Raw genomic sequence first — 18,684 nt, 5'->3', positions numbered from 1 at the left:
GACAGTTTTCATAAATACGAGCGCTGGCATGGATATAAGTGTATGCATACTCTAAGATCAAATTTGTGCTTATGCATGCTTTATAAATACAAGAGTCATGAACATTAAAATAAGGTCAAGCTGGCTTAGGAGGACAATAATGTACTTGCAATTTCTGTTAGTCAGATGTCATATCGCTCACAAACTGCTTTTAAAGTGTTGTGTTAACCTTTAAACTACTAGGTCAGCCCTTTTATTCTCAGACTGACCTCTTCCTTTTTATGTTAAAATGTGTAAAGTTAAGGAATGTACAGGAAGCTCTCTCAGGAAACAGAAACAATGTCTGCACACTCCTGTACAATGCAGTTATTAGTAGCTTGAAGAGATAGGTGGGGAGCTTTATGCGCAGACGTATTGTCATACAGAAAATAACTGGAGCTGCATTATCTTTAAAAAGGTATGTGCATTTTTAAAGAATCTCACATTTTCTGAAGAATTAAAAAAAAAAATATATATATATATATATATATATATTTTTCATATAATTTATTTAAATACAATTTTTGCATTGGTCTAATCATTCATTATTATGAAGATTGTTATCAAATATTTTTTATAGTACATAACAAATATGCATATTTAAATATTTTCAAAAAGAAGCTGTCTTCACAGTAAGTAAACTAAAACATAATAAATACTCTAAAACGATTGCCCAATATGATTGCTTTTAATTAATGTAATTTTCAAAGTGCAGTAGATTGTAGAACAAAACCATTCAAGTAAAAAAATTGCATTTATGGTTTTATGCTTTATATGGGATTGACTGGAAGAATATTTGTAATTACAGTGTCAAAGGGTTACCAATGTGGTCCACAGTGGAGTTTTTTGCTTAGGGTGAAGGTACATAAACAAGTCAAATGTTAATCATAAAGTGGATGTTGCAGGCAACATAACACTCCCCATGGCATCCCCATACTTTTTCACGTCTGTAAAGTCTGATACTCTTTGCACAATTTTAGCAATCAAGGTCATTGCATGTCACACTGTGTGACATGGATCTAATAAACCTGGCTGTGACAAATGTATTACGCACATTACTATATAAGAATAAAACGTCATTATCATGTGCAAGTAAAATAAAGAAAAGAAAGCATGTGTAAGTTTTTAAATTTGTTTATAAAAACATGAATGTTTACTATTTTAATGCGGTGCGTTGCCACCATTTCTACATAAAAATCAGTCAAATCATGTAACATGAATGTCATAGTCTCTTGCACGACAAAAAAAAAACAATAAACGTGTTGAAAGCTGAACACAGGCAAAGGTCATTTGTTCATTTTTAAATTATTGATTCATAAATACGATATATAAAATGAAAATTAACGTTTCTAGGAAGTTGTAAGCAATTATATGCAGTTGTCCTAATAAGTTTTTTTTCTGAAAATATCCAGATAGATTTTATAGATGCCTGTATTTTGTATATTTTCAAAGATAAAGATAATACATAAACTAGTAAAGTAAGTATATTATAATGAGTGTGTGAAGTGAATTAATGTCAATTTTATGAATGAAATTAGCATAAATCATAAAAACTGTAAAGTCACAAAACACACTGAATGTGTGAGAGTTTGCAGCCCTGCTTCAAGTAAACTGAATGAGTGGACTAATGTAGGGTATAGTGAATGAGGGTACAGGGGTCAATTTTGGATACAGCCATGGACTGTCTGTATGTGTGTGTTGCTCCATGTGACCTAGTTTCCCTCATGTTGATTGTGTTCACTGAGTCATTTCCCATGTCTCATGCAATAAATCATTCATCTTAATTTTTATATTTTTCTGTTAATACTGTTCTACAACTGAAATCTTATTATAAATTGTTTTCCATGCTGTGGATGAATGATGTCTACTATGCACAACAAAAACCATTAAGAGGTTTTTTTCATTTGACAGTAAATAGTAATACATCAAAACAGTAATATAAATCTTACTAATATAATAATAAAAAATTTAAAAACAATATACAATACTATTTGTTAACACAAAATGTGCACACAGATTATGAGGGGATATATTAAATACAATATTAAAAACAGAATGCCAGCTATATTAGACAATATTTTAAAAAGTACCAAGATTATCACAAATAAACATATGATTTTGACACACATAACTATTTAATGTGACATTATAAATGTGACAAAATATTATTACTATTATAATAAAGCAATTTTAGGCACTCATTGTGCCATGAGTGCTTTACATTGTGGCAGTGGTATATGTCTTGGAGATAGAATTGCTTTGTGGGGCGTATCTGGTTCTATTCCTGTTATTAACAGTCTTATGTGTGCAGATGTATGTGCACTGATGCAGTAGTTATATCCTTATATTCACTGAAATGCTCATATTGTCTCCTGATTTGGCATGTTCATATGTTACTGGTGCAGCAGCAGTATTTTTACTGTTCACAGCAGCATGTAGTCTATGTACTGGCAGTAGCAAGTATCGTTACTTGCTATACATGCTTGCTGCTAGTAACAGAGTAGCAGATCTATTCCACCATGACCAAATCCACTAACACTGTCATCTGCTTCACTGTGCCAATCCCTACAAAGACTTTTCATAACAGAAATACAAAGTAATGGAATGATACTCTACATGGTGCAGTCCAATAGATTGTCTCAGTTACGTATGTAACCCTCGTTCCCTGATGTTGTGGCAACAGATTGGGGTCTTGCTTGGAGCCCTGATTAAGAAAAGGCCAATGAAATTTGGCAAGTGGTTAATTAATGCTGAGCCACTCCCCATCATACGGGTATTATAAATAGGCAACAGGTGTAGCCACTCATCTGGTTTTGCTGAGGAGCCGAGAACTAGTCCCTGGCACCCACCGATGGTTCAAGGTCGTGGCAAGGGGGCATAACGTCTCAGTTCCCTCCTTCAGGAAACGCAACCGAGACATTCCCTATCTGTCAGTCACTACAAGTTATGTCGTGATGACAGACTGGGGTCCATGGAAAACTCCACAACCTGAAACCCATCGCAGCCTTGTGGCATTGCAAATGTTGCCAGGCAGTGCATGTCAACAAATGCTGTGCAAAGGCTGTAACCTTTCTATCGCTCCAGAGCAATTTCACTGACATTGGTGCCTGCAGGGACCACAGGTGAGTACATCACTACTGGAGAAGCCAGACCGCTGTTTCTGACTGCTGGCTATTTGTTGAGGAAGCGAACCTTCCAAAAAAGAACACTACAGAGACCACATTGATGTGGACTGACCCAAGTATGGGGCAGGCCACTCAAGTCTTCCAGGTGCCAGATGGTGCCCAAGGAGGTCCTTGCTCAGAGATATTCACCAGGGAGGGGCTGTCACAAGGAGCAGGAGTTCCGGGAACCACCTCCGGTTGGGCCAGTATGGTGCAATCAGCAAGACCTGCTCCTTGTCCTCCCAGATCTTTGCAAGCTCTGTGCAAGCAGGCTCACAGGGTGAAATGCATACTTGAGTAAAGAGCGAGGCCAGCTGTGTGCCAGTGCATCTGTGCCAAAGGGGGGCCTTGGTCAGGGAAAAAAGCAGATGTGGAAGCAAGTCGTACATTGTTAAAATCTCAAGCAAGTCTGAAGTCTCAAGCTAGTCAAGTCAGTGGCTCACTTCAAGGCAAGTCCAGGTCTTCTAAAGATTAAGTCACAGTATCAAACAGGAACAAGTATATTCTATTTTTGCCACTTTGAGCAGGAAATTAATCTTTTCTAAGCCTTTCTTAATTATACTGTACATTTAAAGGGATCAAGTTTAAAAATGTGTGTTGAAAGTGTGCGTACACTTCCATCCTCTAATGATAAAAATCCTTCCAGTGTTTTTTTTTGTTTGTTTGTTTTTTTTAAATCTCAGATTCATGGCAGAAAGGCATAGTTCTGTACAGGCCCCTTCGATGATAGGTGATTGACAAGGTGAATTGTTTGTGAACCAGTTAGATTTTTTTTGTGACCAAGTTGTTTTGGGGTTTTTTTTGCAAATTGCCTTTAGCATGTTATTATGAGAGGCAATTTGCAGTCACCTAGTTTCCAATATAATTAATGTTCAAAGTGACAAAAGTGATGAAAGATTAATTTGAAAGTGAAAGGTGAAATTGTCTCATCTTATCATGTACACTGTATGTCAAAGAAATGTTACACAATGAGTGACTGTACAATTACTTCAGAAACATTCACTCTAACCTTTTCTCTGCTATACGGGAAAGCACTGCATAAAAACAAACTCAGGAAGCTGTAAGACACAAAACAGTTTTTGCCTACTGTCCAGCTTTCCTGAGCATTGTCCAGATTTGACCTTGGTGGTCAATAGACACTTCCTCATACACTCAGACAGAGGTTGTTGATTATAGGAATCTTTGAGTAATCTAATCTAACAATAAATGTTAAATACTAATCTAAATAACAACTCAAGACTACTTAATTTAAATAAATTTGATTTCTTTGACTTGGCATTCTTTTGTCACCTGTGATTTCTAACATATAAATTGGCATGATATTTGAACAAAGTCATTTGTCAGTTTAATTTAAGATTAGGTGCAGAAGGAGTTGCTTTCTCATGTCCAGGCAATGGGGGATATATATATATATATATATATATATATATATATATATATATATATATATATATATATTGAACTGCTGAATAAATTCATTTTGTACAAAAGCCTTGTTTGGCAATGACAGTTTCAAGCCTCTTGTATAGAGAGACTAGTTGCATGCCTTTGTCACGTTATTCAGACAGTCATTACTCTTTTGCTCCAATTCTCAGGAGGGGAAAATCTGGGCTAAGGTAGGCTAAAAATCCTGTAGTGTGAGACTAAATTAAGAGTATACCAAAGTTTTTTAGCACTGGTAATGTGGATTTTTCCATTGTTCAAATAAATTATTCTTAGGTTAAATTCTTAGGTTATATTAATTATTCTTATTCTTAAATTCATAGACCTTTAACAAATTAATAACAGGCTGAGTAGATGTTCAAACTTCACTCCCTAGTTGTGTCTCTTACTTACATATACATTCTGAAGTGTTTACAGTATTACATACATGTACTGTTGTATTTTTGGACAAGGCGTCTTACCATAGGAGTTGTTGTTTCATGATCAATGTGTGTGCAAGTATGTGTTTCCCCAAGTGAGCCTTCTCACTCTTCTACTTGGACCTGGTTCCCGGAACCTTGTGAATGTTGTGACAGCCCCTCCTTGACAGATTGCTAGGAGGCAGATTGATGTCATGATGCTATGATGCTCTTTTCACAGAGAATGAAAATGCCTGTTCAGAATTGTGCTGTCCTTTCTGCAGCAAGGGTTGTAACAAAGGCCACACACACATGGAGAGAACCCAGGATCTTTCCTCAGGACCATAACCTTCCCATTCCAAACGGCCACCGCAACATTGGGAATTCAATATCTCCTTGACCGTATATATATAGCGCCATCCTCTGTGAGTAATGGAGGGGGTTCTTTGGCTGGTCCAGGTTCTGTGGGAAGAGGAACAGGTTCAACATACAGTTTCAATGGGGAAACGTGGAATGTAGGGTGAATGTGTTATTGAGGTGGGAGTTGGAGCTTATTCGATACCGGGTTTACCTGTTCCAGAATGGGAAAGGGGCCAACAAACCTGGCACTTACATGGCAGGCGCAGGTGAAAGTCCTGTGTGGAGAGCCATACCTTCTGGCCAAGTTGTAAAGTGGGTGTCTCAGCTCTCCTCTGGTCAGCCTGGCTTTTTGCCTGTGCACTGCCCATTGGAGGTAGTGAGCTTTGTCCCACACTCTCGGAACCAGTAGTCAACCGCTGGGACATCTGATGGCATCCCAAGAAGAGGCTGATGGTCACACCTAGGAGAAAAAAGAATGCATCCCATACCTTGAATATAAACTGAGGTCTGCAGTCAGAAGCAATGTCTTCAGAAAGTCCAGACAACCAGAATACTTGATTTTAACAGCATTTCTGCTGTTTCCAGGGCAGTGGGTAAACCTTTGAGGGTTAATGGAAGGCAGAACTTAGAGAATTGATCCACAATTGCTAGGATACAAGTATTAACTTCATAGGGTGGTAGATCTGTGAAGAAGTCTACTCCTAGGTGAGACCAGGGGCGATTCAAGATTGGCAGATGACACAGCTTACCAGATGATAAGTCAATCAATCAATCATTTTTATTTATATAGCGCTTTTAACAACACAGGTTGCATCAAAGCACTGTACAGTATAATGTAGAAGAGTACAAGGGATGTATAATGACGAGAATGACCAATTTCTTATTAAATGCAGAGACGGTCTCTGTAGTCAATTCGACGTTAAATCACTAGAAGTTAAGTGTCCCCAACCAAGCAAGCCAGAGGCGACAGCGGCAAGGAAACAAAACCCCATGCATACAGAATGGAGAAAAAAAAACCTTGGGAGAAACCAGACTCAGTTGGGGTCAGTTCTCCTCTGAACGGACGCCCAGCACTTAACTTCCAGTTCAATTTTAAACGCAACTGTGTCAGATAGTGTAAATGACTTGTAAGTGTGTGTGTGTGTGTGTGTGTGTGCATCAGGATCTGGTGATCTGTCGACGGGCGCATCTAGGTTTTCTGGTCTCTGATGAACATAATCTCTGTGTGCTGATCCACCATCTAGTCTGGATACAAACTGTGAAAACAGATTGAGAAAGAGACGTATTTTAGGAGTAGTGTTCCCGGTTCCAGCAAATCTAAGTAATGCAGCCTAAAAATAACGGATTTGAATAATAAAAAGTGTGTTGGTGTGTTATGTGTAGGCTAAGTTAAAAAGATGCGTCTTTAATCTAGATTTAAACTGGCAGAGTGTGTCTGCTTCCCGAACAGAGTTAGGGAGATTGTTCCAGAGTTTAAGTGCTAGATAGGAAAAGGATCTGCTGCCCGCAGTTGATTTTGATTTTCTAGGTATTATCAAATGGCCAGAGTTTTGAGAACGTAGCGGACGTGCAGGACTATAATGTGATAAGAGCTCGCTCAAGTATTGAGGAGCTAAACCATTCAGGGCTTTATAGGTAATTAATAAGATTTTAAAATCTATCCGATGTTTGATAGGGAGCCAGTGCAGTGTTGACAGAACAGGGCTAATGTGATCATACTTCCTAGTTCTAGTAAGGACTCTGGCTGCTGCGTTTTGGACTAGCTGAAGTTTGTTTATTAAGCGTGCAGAACAACCACCCAATAAAGCATTACAATAATCTAACCTCGAGGTCATAAACGCATGAATTACATTTACATTTACATTTAGTCATTTTGCAGACGCTTTTATCCAAAGCGACTTACAATTGAGAGTACAACAGCGATTCATTTTTTTGAGAGACAAACAGACAGAGTAAGTGCTTGTAACACCCAGTCACAGGCAGTGTTCAAATTAGTACATGCCAGAAGGGAAGGAATAAACAAGGGGGAGGCGAAGTGAGACAGAGACAGTGAGAGTATTTTTGTATTATTATTATTTTTTTTATGATGAGGTCAGGTATTGCTGAAAGATGTGAGTTTTCAGCTGTTTCTTAAAGATTGACAGAGATCCAGCATTCCGGATATGTACGGGAAGATTGTTCCACCAGCCAGGAACAGAGAACGAGAAAGTTCTGGAGAGTGATTTCGAGCCTCTTTGAGATGGTACCACGAGGCGTCGCTCGCTAGCAGATCTCAGACTTCTAGAGGGTGTGTAGATTTGTAATAGTGAGTGGAAGTAGAGCGGTGCCAAGTCTGTGGTTGTTCTATATGCAAGCATCGGTGCCTTGAACTTGATGCGAGCTGCAATCGGTAGCCAATGTAAGGAGATAAAGAGAGGTGTAACATGGGTTCTTTTGGGCTCATTGAATACCAGCCGTGCCGCTGCATTCTGAATCATTTGTAGAGGTTTTATTGTGTTTGATGGAAGGCCAGCCAGAAGAGCATTGCAATAGTCCAGTCTAGAAATGACAAGGGCCTGGACAAGTAGCTGTGCAGCTTGCTCTGTTAGAAAGGGCCTGATCGAGCAGTGTTTGCATTGTGATCTTTGAAGGTTAGTTGGTCATCAAGGATTACACCAAGATTTCTGACTGAGGTTGATGGGGTAATTGTAGAAGAGCCTAGCTGGATGGTGAAGTCATGCTGTGTAGTTGGAGTGGCAGGGAATACAAGCAGCTCAGTCTTTGTCAGGTTGAGCTGTAGGTGGTACTCTTGCATCCATGCCAAGATGTCCGCCAGGCAACCCGAGATCCAAGTAGCTACCGTTGGATCATCTGGATGAAAAGAGAGGTAGAGCTGTGTGTCATCGGCGTAGCAGTGGTAGGAGAAGCCGTGAGCCTGTATGATGGGGCCTAGTGATGTAGTGTAAATGGAGAAGAGGAGGGGTCCAAGAACCGATCCCTGAGGAACCCCAGTGACCAGTTGATGTGCTGTGGATACTTCTCCTCCCCAGGCCACCCTAAAAAACCTACCAGTGAGATAGGATTCGAACCAGCGAAGTGGGATCCCAGAGATGCCCAGTGATGAGAGGGTAGACAGCAGGATCTGATGATTCACAGTGTCAAAAGCAGCGGATAGATCCAGCAGAATGAGAACTGATGATTTGGATTCAGCTCTTGCAGTCCGCAGGGCTTCCGTGACTGAGAGCAGCGCAGTCTCAGTTGAATGGCCGCACCTGAAACCTGATTGGTTATGGTCCAGTTTGTTGTTTTGCAAAAGAAACAGTGATACCTGGTTGAAAACCACTCTTTCAAGTGTTTTCGCTATGAATGGAAGAAGAGAGACTGGCCTGTAGTTATCAATAAGGGAAGTGTTTAAAGTGGGCTTTTTGAGCAGTGGGGTTACCCGAGCCTGCTTAAATGCTGTGGGGAAGGTGCTTGTGAGGAGAGATGTGTTGATGATGTGCGTGAGTGCCGGCAAGACTGTGGGGGAGATTGCTTGGAGAAGATGAGAGGGTATGGGGTCTAGCGGACATGTTGTTGGATGGCTGGAGAGGAGAAGTTTGGATACTTCTGCCTCAGTGAGGGAGCAGAAGGAGAAAGTGGAGGAATCGGTAGTCGATGCGGTTGGTTGAAGGTTGTGCGTTGGGGGGGCTGAGAACTGGCTACTGATCGCTTTTGTTTTGTTTGTAAAAAATGTGGCAAAATCGTCAGGTGATATTGAGGTGGTGGGAGGTGGTGGAGGGGGATAGAGCAGGGAGTTAAATGATCTGAAGAGCTTACGTGTGTCTGAAGTGTTGTTGATCTTGTTTTGGAAGTGTGATGATTTGGCAGTGCGGATTTCAGCAGAGAAGGAAGAAAGCAAAGTCTGATACCTGCTCAGGTCTGACAGATCTTTAGATTTGCGCCACTTTCTCTCCGCTGCCCTGAGTTTGACCCGATGCTCACGGAGAACATCAGACAACCAGGGGCTAGAGGAGGCAGTCCGTGCTGGCCTGGAGGAGAGAGGGCAGATGTCGTCTAGACAGGAGGTTAGAGTACTGAACAAGGTATCTGTAGCTGCATTCACATCCAAAGCAGAGAAATGGGTAGGTGAGGGAAGGGAGGAGGACACAGCAGAGGAGAGATGGGAGGGAGAAAGGGAACGAAGGTTACGTCGGAAAGTAACCGGTATAGGGGTTGGTTGCACAGAGATAGGAAAATGCAGTTTAAATGTAAGAAGGAAATGGTCAGAGATGTGAAGCGGTTGTACTGAAATGGTGTCTGCAGTACAACTGCGTGTGTAAATTAAATCAAGCTGGTTGCCTGATTTGTGGGTGCTTGTCGTGATAAGGCGTTTGAGGTCAAATGAAGCTAGAAGTGAATGGAAGTGCGTAGCGTAAGGTTTGTCAAGATGAATGTTGAAGTCCCCAAGAGTAGGAGTGGAGTGCCTTCGTCTGTAAAAGATGACAATAATCCATCCAGCTCCTCTAGGAAGGTGTCTAGAATATGTCCAGGGGGGGCGGTAGATTATCACTATGTGGAATTTTGTCGGAGTAGTAACTGTGATAGCATGAAATTCAAAAGAGATGTAATTACATACAAGTGAGTTGGTTGAATATTTCCAATTGTTTGGGATGAGCAGACCAGTGCCCCCACCCCGGCCAACCTGACGAGGTGTATGTGAGAAAGAGTGATTGTTGGCTAGAGCCGCTGGGTTTGCTGAGTCTTCTGGACGAATCCAGGTCTCCGTCAATCCCAGAATGTTGAGTGAAGAATGTAAAGAAAAAGCAGAAATGAAGTCAGCTTTGTTGACAGCTGACTGGCAATTCCACAGACCAACAGAGAAAGATAGGGGTGTAGTAGAGGATGTAGGGACAGAGCGTAGGTTAGTAGGAGTGCATTGTCGTCTGCGTGGGTTGTTAGGGCGAGGTCGAGAGAAAACCGGAATGAGTTGGAGCCACATGATAGAGGTAGGAAAGAGGAAGTGAAGATGTGTAAGAGAATGAAGGAAAATGTACTTAAGTGCGTTGCTCAGTTAAAGTCGCGCAGGAAAAGTCGTATGTCTTTACTCTCGTAGTCTTCACACGAGGAGACTGAACACGAGCACTGGACGCTTCCGCTGGCACACTCAACAAATAAATACAAAGTGCATGCAGTGGAAACAGCGGAAAGCTAGTTCTAATTTGCCCAGGCAGTAGCCAATCAGGAGGTCGATCAGGAAAAACGAAACTAACGCCTTCACACTTAAGTGCTCTTAATAGCCCGGAGGCAAACAATTTACAACCACTTAAAGTACAGCACAACTAAACTACACTGAGAATTCTGAGAATTATTATTCTCAGAATTAATATTTCTGCATTAGAGGTTGAAAGCATAGGTCGTAATTTAGATATATTTTTAATATTTTTAATTTAATATTTTTAAATATATTTTATATTTTTAAGATGGAAAAACGCAGTTTTACAGATGCTAGAAACATGATTTTCGAAGGAAAGATTGCTGTAAAACAGCACACCTAGGTTCCTAACCAGTAAGTGTCGCGGACTCCTGGACATGGCACAATACTTATTTTCACTCACGTACCTTCTCACATCCCTTGCCATCTCTAGCCACCAGAAGCAGTCTTGTAGCAGCAAGATTGTGTTGTTGGACCCCGGGTGGCCAGTGCCCAAGGATGTATTAGTGGTATGGATTGGTGGGTGTGCTGTGACCAGGGTACAAACTGTCAACCTGGTGGCCAGCCAGGCAGATTATAAAGGAGCTGGCTCGGAGTAGAGTGGAGGGGAGACGCATTGAATGACGCTTACAAAGAGTTCCTCAGGAAGGAAGTTCTCAGGATTTTCATTCTTGGAATGGATGTGAGACAGGGTGTCAGCCTTGACGTTCTTGTGTCCAGGACAATAGGAGATGGTGAAGTTGAAGCATAAAGAACAATGTCCATCTGGCTTATCTGGCATTCAGTCTCTTGGCATCTCTGAAGTGCTGCAGATTCTTATGATCCATCCACACTATGAAGGGATGTGCAGCACCCTGCAGTCAATGCCTCCACTCCTCTAGAGCCAGTTTATTAGCTAGGAGCTCTCTGTTGCCAATGTGAGCTTTTTTCTGCTGAGCTGAGCTTTCTGGAGAAGGAGGCACATGGATGGAGTCGAGCTGGCTTCCCCTGCTGCTGGGACAATATGGCTCTTATACCGGCAGTGGACGCGTTAACCTCTACAATGAAGGGGACTCTGGGAATCTGGATGTACAAGGAGCAGTGCATTTGTGAATCTTGTTTCAGTGCGGCAAAAGCTTGGGATGCTGCTGGAGTCCAGAACAGATACTTGGGCTCGTCTTCAAGTACAGACGTCAACAGACCAGAGATGCTATAGTTCATGAAGAGACGGTAAAAATTAACAAATCCTAGGAATCTTTGGAGTTCTTTCATGGAGGTGGGTTCTGGCCAGGAGGTGATTGCTTCAACTTTCCACTTATCCAACCACACACCTTTAGAGTCGATGACATACCCCAAAAACTGGACTAAGGAGAGATGAAAGATGCATTTCTCAGCTTTCAGGAACTACTGGTATTCCCTCAGCCACTGGAGAACCTCTATAATGTGTACCTGGTGTTCCATCAGGCTTTTGGAGTAGATCAATATGGAAAGTCTCCGAGTAGCCCATGCATAAAGTCCTAGAAGATGGCATCACAAGGTCCATGGAAGTGCTGACCCTGAAAGCAAGGAGATTATAAATGCCATTTTTGACTGATCAGTGGGATATAGCGTGGGCTGCATCTCAAATAATAGCAAGCACTGTAAAAGAAATCCATTGCACTCCTCCACCAAGCCAGAGTAGGGCGCTGGATGGGCCATGGGACTGGAGTTGATTGTAGGTGAAGAAGTGCTGACAGTGACTGGTAAGGGAGTGGTGATTGAAGATATGGCTGGTAAATGTAGGAGAACTTGACGAACTTGGTGTGTGCTTTTATAGTGCTTGTGGTGATTAGCTGATGAGGTGCAGGTGCAGGTGTGACTGGTTAGAACTCTGGTAAGGGAGATTGTTGTGATCATGTGGTGGCAGAATCTGGCAGATCCGTGACAGTCTACCTCAACCCTTAATGTCTATGTGGTTGCAATTACTGCCAACTATGACCCCAACAAAGAGAGGTTGATGGGGAAGCATGACCTGGTCATCATTCCTTAGGGCAGTGTTTCCCAACAACCACAGCAAATTAGTGTGCCGTGACAGATTGTGGGCTGCGCCATGGAATATTATCTACAACTTCCTCATTGCTATTAGATTTAGTTTTTATTTTAAATCAGTGTTATTGGTTATCATTATGCTTGTTTGTGGGTTTTATAAATATTTTACTAATGACAAGCATTCAAAAGACCCTGTGACTAAACCTTGTAATGCCATTGAGTCCTCAAATTGTTGGTCAAACCTCATAACACCACCCCGCCTCCATTCATATATAATAAAGATGGAGACAGTCATACTTCTTAACAATGCAAGGGTAAATAAAAAACATATATTTAAATAAGTGCAGAATTTTCTTTACTCAAGAAATGCTGTTTTTAAAGGCTACAGTTTTTGAATGTTTAAAAGGCCACAGAAGAGGTTTAGAATTTGCTGTCTAGTTGTAGCTAATATACAGTTGTACAGCAATTTGTTATTTTTAAAATATCCTGTGCATAGTGGTTTGTGTTTCATATCATTTGGCCAATTGTATTAAACAATAATAAACTGAGAGCTATAGCTATAATAGACTTTAAACCTGCAAACTGATGAACATAATCCTATATTTACTGACTCAGCCCTTCCTTGGAAGGAAGGAATGATCTACTGTCTCAGAAACAAGGCACCCTATGGCATCCTTGTCCACATCTCTGGAAACTTCATGTCTGGTCCCTGGTCCTGATATTTACTGACTATAGTTACTGATTTACTGACATTAGAATGCTGCCATTCTAATAATCAACATAGATCGCCATCATTGGGCTGTCAAAAACCTTAACTCCATTTGAGTATGATTTTCAGAAATTAATTTATTAATAATTTAAGTGTCTGATCATATATACAATGTGTGCGTAATTAATTGTCACGTTAATTATTGATTATTGATTATTAATATCCTTAAGTTAATATCCTTTTAACATTAATGAGATACACAGCTTAAGTCCTATTGTAATGCATGGATCTAATATAATCCAATACAGTAATCACTAATCTCTCTCTCTCTCCTTCCACATGCTCCCTTTTATTAGGGGTGGCCACAACAAAGTAGTCTGCACAGCCAATTTGGCACATGTTTCACAACGGATGCCACAACCCAGCCCTGAAAGTGTAACCAGTGGCACGCTCACACTCACTCACTAACAAGCTATTTTTTTGTCTAATTCACCTATACTGCATGTCTTTGGACTGTGGGGCAAACAGGAGCACCAGGAGTAAACCCATGCAGAGCACACGCAAGCTCCACACAGAAAAGTGTCATGGCTTAGCCGGGACTTGAACCAGAGACCTTCTTGCTATGAAATAATCAGAGATCTAATATGAGGGATTTTTTTATCTTCTATTCATTTTATAGAAATACATATAGTTCAGCCATAAAACTGTAGATGATGCAGACTGACAGGCTGTTAGCATATCCTATTATATTCAGATTTAAACCACTTGGAACAAGCTGATTGGTTCATGCTACATATGCAGCCAATGAGCTTACTGCCTTGCATTTATATGACTGGCTATCATTCACTTGTCCACACTCCCTAAAATGGCTTGTTTAAACTCCCCCACTTTTCTATGTCATAGAGTAGGTTTATTTTCAAACACAGTTCAAAAGTTTATGCAAATGTTTTTATCACAAAGGCTCTCCGACAGGGAGATTCGCCCTGCAACCTCTCCAGAGGCCTCAAGTTTCTTCTTTGTGGTTAAAAAGGATGGAGGACTGAGGCCGTGCATAGATTATTGAGCTTTGAACTCCCATACTGTCAAGCTGCCATGCCTGGTTCCACTGGTCTCCACTGCCCTGGAGGAACTGCAGGGAGCCCGTCAAACTTGACCTGCAGAGTGCCTATAACCTGGTATGAATACATGCTGTGATTAATGTAAGACGGCCTTCATAACTCCCTCTGGGCAATATGAATACTAGGTTATGCAGTATGGGCTCTCCAACTCACCTTCCGTGTTCCAGGGATTCATGAACAAGGTCGATTTTTGTTTTTTACCAAATGGATGGGGTTTTGGGGTTTTTTTCCCCTAGTGATTATCGTTGATTTGATTAGTAGATTCTTAGGGTAGGTTGTTGGTAGAATAATTTAAGATCTTAAGCAAACATACTAATACTCTAATGACTGCTGGTTGCCATGTAGTTGCAAAGTTACCTTTTGGAGCCCTTGAGATTCTTTGACATGCCCTGATTTTTGTGTTTATTGGGCAGTTATCATGGCTGTCTGGTCTGGAGTGGGTATACTAAATGACTTTCTGTCATTTAGCCGACTCAGTGGCAGAAAAAGTCTAGTACCACAATTTGCAAGGGTGCCTAGTGGACAAAACTGGTCAATGGAGCTTTAGTGTCTAGTTTAGCCTTTTGAAGAACACTACGTGGCCAGCCTGCAAGATACTCATAAACAGAAACCTCCATCCGGGGCCAAAAGAAATGTCTTTGCCGTAAGAAAAGCATATTTTCAGCTACTTGATGGCCCGTTTGACTGTGGTAGGCCTCTAACAGGTCTTCTGAGTCTGAGGGTAAGTCTGCTGGATCTTTTCCTGTGTTGCTTAGTCTGGTCTAAGTACACCCTCCTTCAAACACGGTCAATTCTGCTGACCCAAAAACTTCTGCACATCTTTATGGGAGGCCAGTCGCTCCTCTCTCAAGGGCAAAGTTCCTGCTTCCTACTAATTTCTTACTTTCCTCAAAACTGCATCTTGTCCTTGTGTCCTTTTATTTTTGCCAAAAGGCATAGTGGTGGGGTATCTTCTTGGTGCTTCCACCATTGCCACATTCAGTTGCCCTACACCAATCTGGGGGACTGGCTTTTGGCAGATCTTTGAGCCCGGTAACCTCGGTTCTACTGTTTAATCTCATAATTGTAATTTGCTAATTGGGCTACCTACCTTTGCTCTACCACTCCCAATTTTGCAGTATGAAGATGCATTAAAACATTGTTATTATTTATCATGACCACTTTAGCATCCCACAGGTAAAACTTCAATGCAAAATCGAAATGACAAGCTGAAAGGAAGCCTTCTTGGTTAAATATGGTAATCCTCCTTCTCTAGTGGAGGGAACATTGCCAGCTATGCAATGTTTGTTCGACAGTTTCATTGGCCTTTTCTCAATATTGTCAGAGGTGTCTGGGCTCCCAAGCAGCACCCTAATCCAAATTTTTTTGTACTACATTCAGTTGCTTGCCATTCAAGTTAGTCTAGTGCTAATTCAACTATGACACAACTTTTACCCAAAACTGCAGGGTATTGATTTATACATCAATAATAAAGAATTTGTTATTGTAGTGTTTAATATATATTTTTTGTTTGTTTTATTTTCATGCTACTTAAGCTGAAATATCCTCAGTATGCAATTTCCTGTTCTTCTGTTCATCTCATCTGTTTCAGCAGTAGTTGGTGAGTTATTCCTCCTCATCATAGTTTACAAGGCCTAAGGCTAAGAAAATCACTAAAAACTAAAAATTCTGTCAGTATTAGCTTGGTACTATGGTATTCCAGTCATAATGGTGTAAAATTCAGGTGTAAAATTAATGCAGATATTTGCATTTGGTTTTGTTTATTACATTTCACTACAAGTTGTACTTGTACAAATTGAATGTGACAAATAAAAATCTTGAATCTTGATTCTTGGTGTTAATAAACATTCACATTGCCATTATATGTTGCATGAATCATTACCCAGGAAAGTTGAAAATTTATCTTATTATATTTTAGTGATATTTTTATGACATTTTAGTTTTGTTGTTTTTTATTTATCTGGATTCATTTCTTTCTCTTGCACAGGCATGATGAGTGTACAAGTTACCAAACCTGTGGTTTCCTACTGCCACCAGGCTATCACTCTACACTGCAATGTTTCACTGCCTGATGGAAAGGACCGTGAATTCCAGGTTACTCATCTGAGCTGGATTAAAGAATCAAATAAAACAATATGCTCAGAAAGCAAGACAGCAATGAATGGTTCCATCCTTTGCCAATACATGCCAAAAAAACAGTTGGTATTGACTATTACCCAACCAAAATCAGATGACATTGGACGCTATATCTGCAAACTCCGATCTTCCCATGGACATACAAGTGCTAATACCAGTGTGACTTTGGGTATGTAAACTGAATGTTATGACTGAGAATGGAGAAAAAAAGATTTTATAAGAAATGTACATAAAAAAACAACACAGACAAATCCTTTATCATTAAATGATAATTGTTTTATTCAGTAAAAAAAATAATTTGTTTGTGAGGTTAAGGGCAAATTTAGCAAATCCCATTTACCTTCTTTAAAACCTTTTTTAGAAAGCCATTTTAGCTTCACACACTCTGTTGAGGGTAAAATTATTTGCATAATTAGATTACTTTTTTCAAGTACCTAGTAAAGTATTTTTACAAGAAAATCTCTGAGTTACTTTTTCAAATAAGTAATGCCAGTTACTTTTTTCCATTTATTGATTGACAGCTGTCATGTCCCCACATTGAGAGAAATCAAGAGATGTTACTGTAATTCTAGAATAAATGTGAACATTAATTAATTCACCTCACTTGCTGACAAAAAATAAAAAACAGATTGCAACATTCCTCAAAATAAATAAAAACTGTTAAATTAAATTTTTGCAATAATTAAATGTTATATAACACAAATATAATTTATTAATTTAATCCCATTTTATTAACCAATGTCTTTGCTGCTGACTTTCAATTTAACCCTAATAATAAGCAAAAGTTAAGTGTGTTGAACACACTAAATACTACATCTGTATTCTACATTCTATTGTATAGATGTGAACTTACTTTACCTTCAAGCTAAGACTTAATTTGTTTACCAAAAAAATATGTTAAAATATAAATATATAACTTTACCCAACACTATTCACAGATTACCATTTATCATAGCCTCTCTTTCTTCTTCCTGCAGAGTGTCCTAAGAAAATTGTCCAGGTAAAAGAAGACGGAAAAAACAGGGTGACTTGCAAGGTTGAGAAGTCAGACCATGATGGGCGTATCCACTGGTTTCATGGAACGGTCAATCTAACGAGCCAATCATCCCAGGTCATTTATCCTGTTAATGGATTATATACAGTGGTTAGTTCTCTCAATAACAGTGTAAACTGGAAAACATATAACTGTTCTTACTGGATTCCTCAACTTGAGAAATATATAACCAGCAAGAACATTGTTATGGAATATAGCACAACGTCTAAGACAAAGTCTTTTAGCAGTGACAGTTGCACTGGTCTAGTCTTCTGTTTGAGTCTTCTTTGGACTCTCATTTAGCAATAATGGGAACAATTGTAGCAATAACTCTAAAAGGCTACTTTTGAACTTTAATTTAAACAAACAAGTGCATTAATACCCCACTCAAACTTACACATGAAAGATACCTATTCCATGCCGAAGACTTGGTCTGTTTAGGAATTAGGATATACTTATTTCTACACACCAAAAGAATCATCAGTTAAATTAAAATGTCTGGAAAACCAACATTTGTGCTTGTGTCATGGGTGTGTGTGTGTGTGTGAGCCTGTATACTCCTTGTACAAACAAAAAAGAAAAAATATGCATATAAAAAACCTTTTTATTAACAGTAGAATAATCATGGCTCATAGTAAGAAAAGCAAACTGAATGCAAGAACAGCTGTACCAGATGTAAGCTCCTAACCCCATCATCAAATGTTTTAAAATGTATATATAAATTTAGGATAGTTAATAGATAGGTAAATAGATTGTGAGTTGGTCTTAGTGACATAGAAGTCCTATTCTTAACGTTTCACAGTCTAGCTAGTCCTAAATTTAGGCCTGACACTCCCACTAATAAATCAGCAAGTTAGGAGCTTTTAGCCTTAAGATGTTTTGTGAATAAGGGCCCTGTTGTTTTTCTCCTTTCATGTTTTGTATCACTTTAATTGTTTCTGTGTGACTGGTGAAATAAAATCTGTTTCACAGCAGTCACTTATTGCTGGAATTTTATTACAAAATTAAAGTAATTGTAATTGTGGTTGTAGTCAACAGGAACGATGAAGAAATAAATGAAAGTTTCTTTTCATTCTAAATCAAATAAGCTACAACACACAGCATTTTCAAAATTAAGGGACTCAC

General features: G+C 39.7%; 1 protein-coding gene across 1 annotated transcript; it reads left to right on the top strand.

The window, feature by feature from the left end:
* Positions 1-357: 357 nt before the first annotated feature.
* On the top strand, positions 358-18,583 carry LOC122346602. The gene is made up of 4 exons (XM_043241334.1): positions 358-436; positions 15,926-15,990; positions 16,378-16,695; positions 17,504-18,583. Exons 2-4 carry the CDS (start codon positions 15,942-15,944, stop codon positions 17,860-17,862), a joined length of 726 nt encoding a protein of 241 aa, XP_043097269.1. The 5' UTR covers positions 358-436; positions 15,926-15,941; the 3' UTR covers positions 17,863-18,583.
* The last annotated feature ends 101 nt before the right edge of the window (positions 18,584-18,684 follow it).

This window comes from Puntigrus tetrazona, chromosome 6 (genome assembly GCF_018831695.1).
Source record: "Puntigrus tetrazona isolate hp1 chromosome 6, ASM1883169v1, whole genome shotgun sequence".
In the NCBI taxonomy this organism is placed as follows: Eukaryota; Metazoa; Chordata; class Actinopteri; order Cypriniformes; family Cyprinidae; genus Puntigrus; species Puntigrus tetrazona.
The sequence above is the reverse complement of the archived record's forward strand: the minus strand, read 5'-3'. Positions and strand labels throughout refer to the sequence as shown.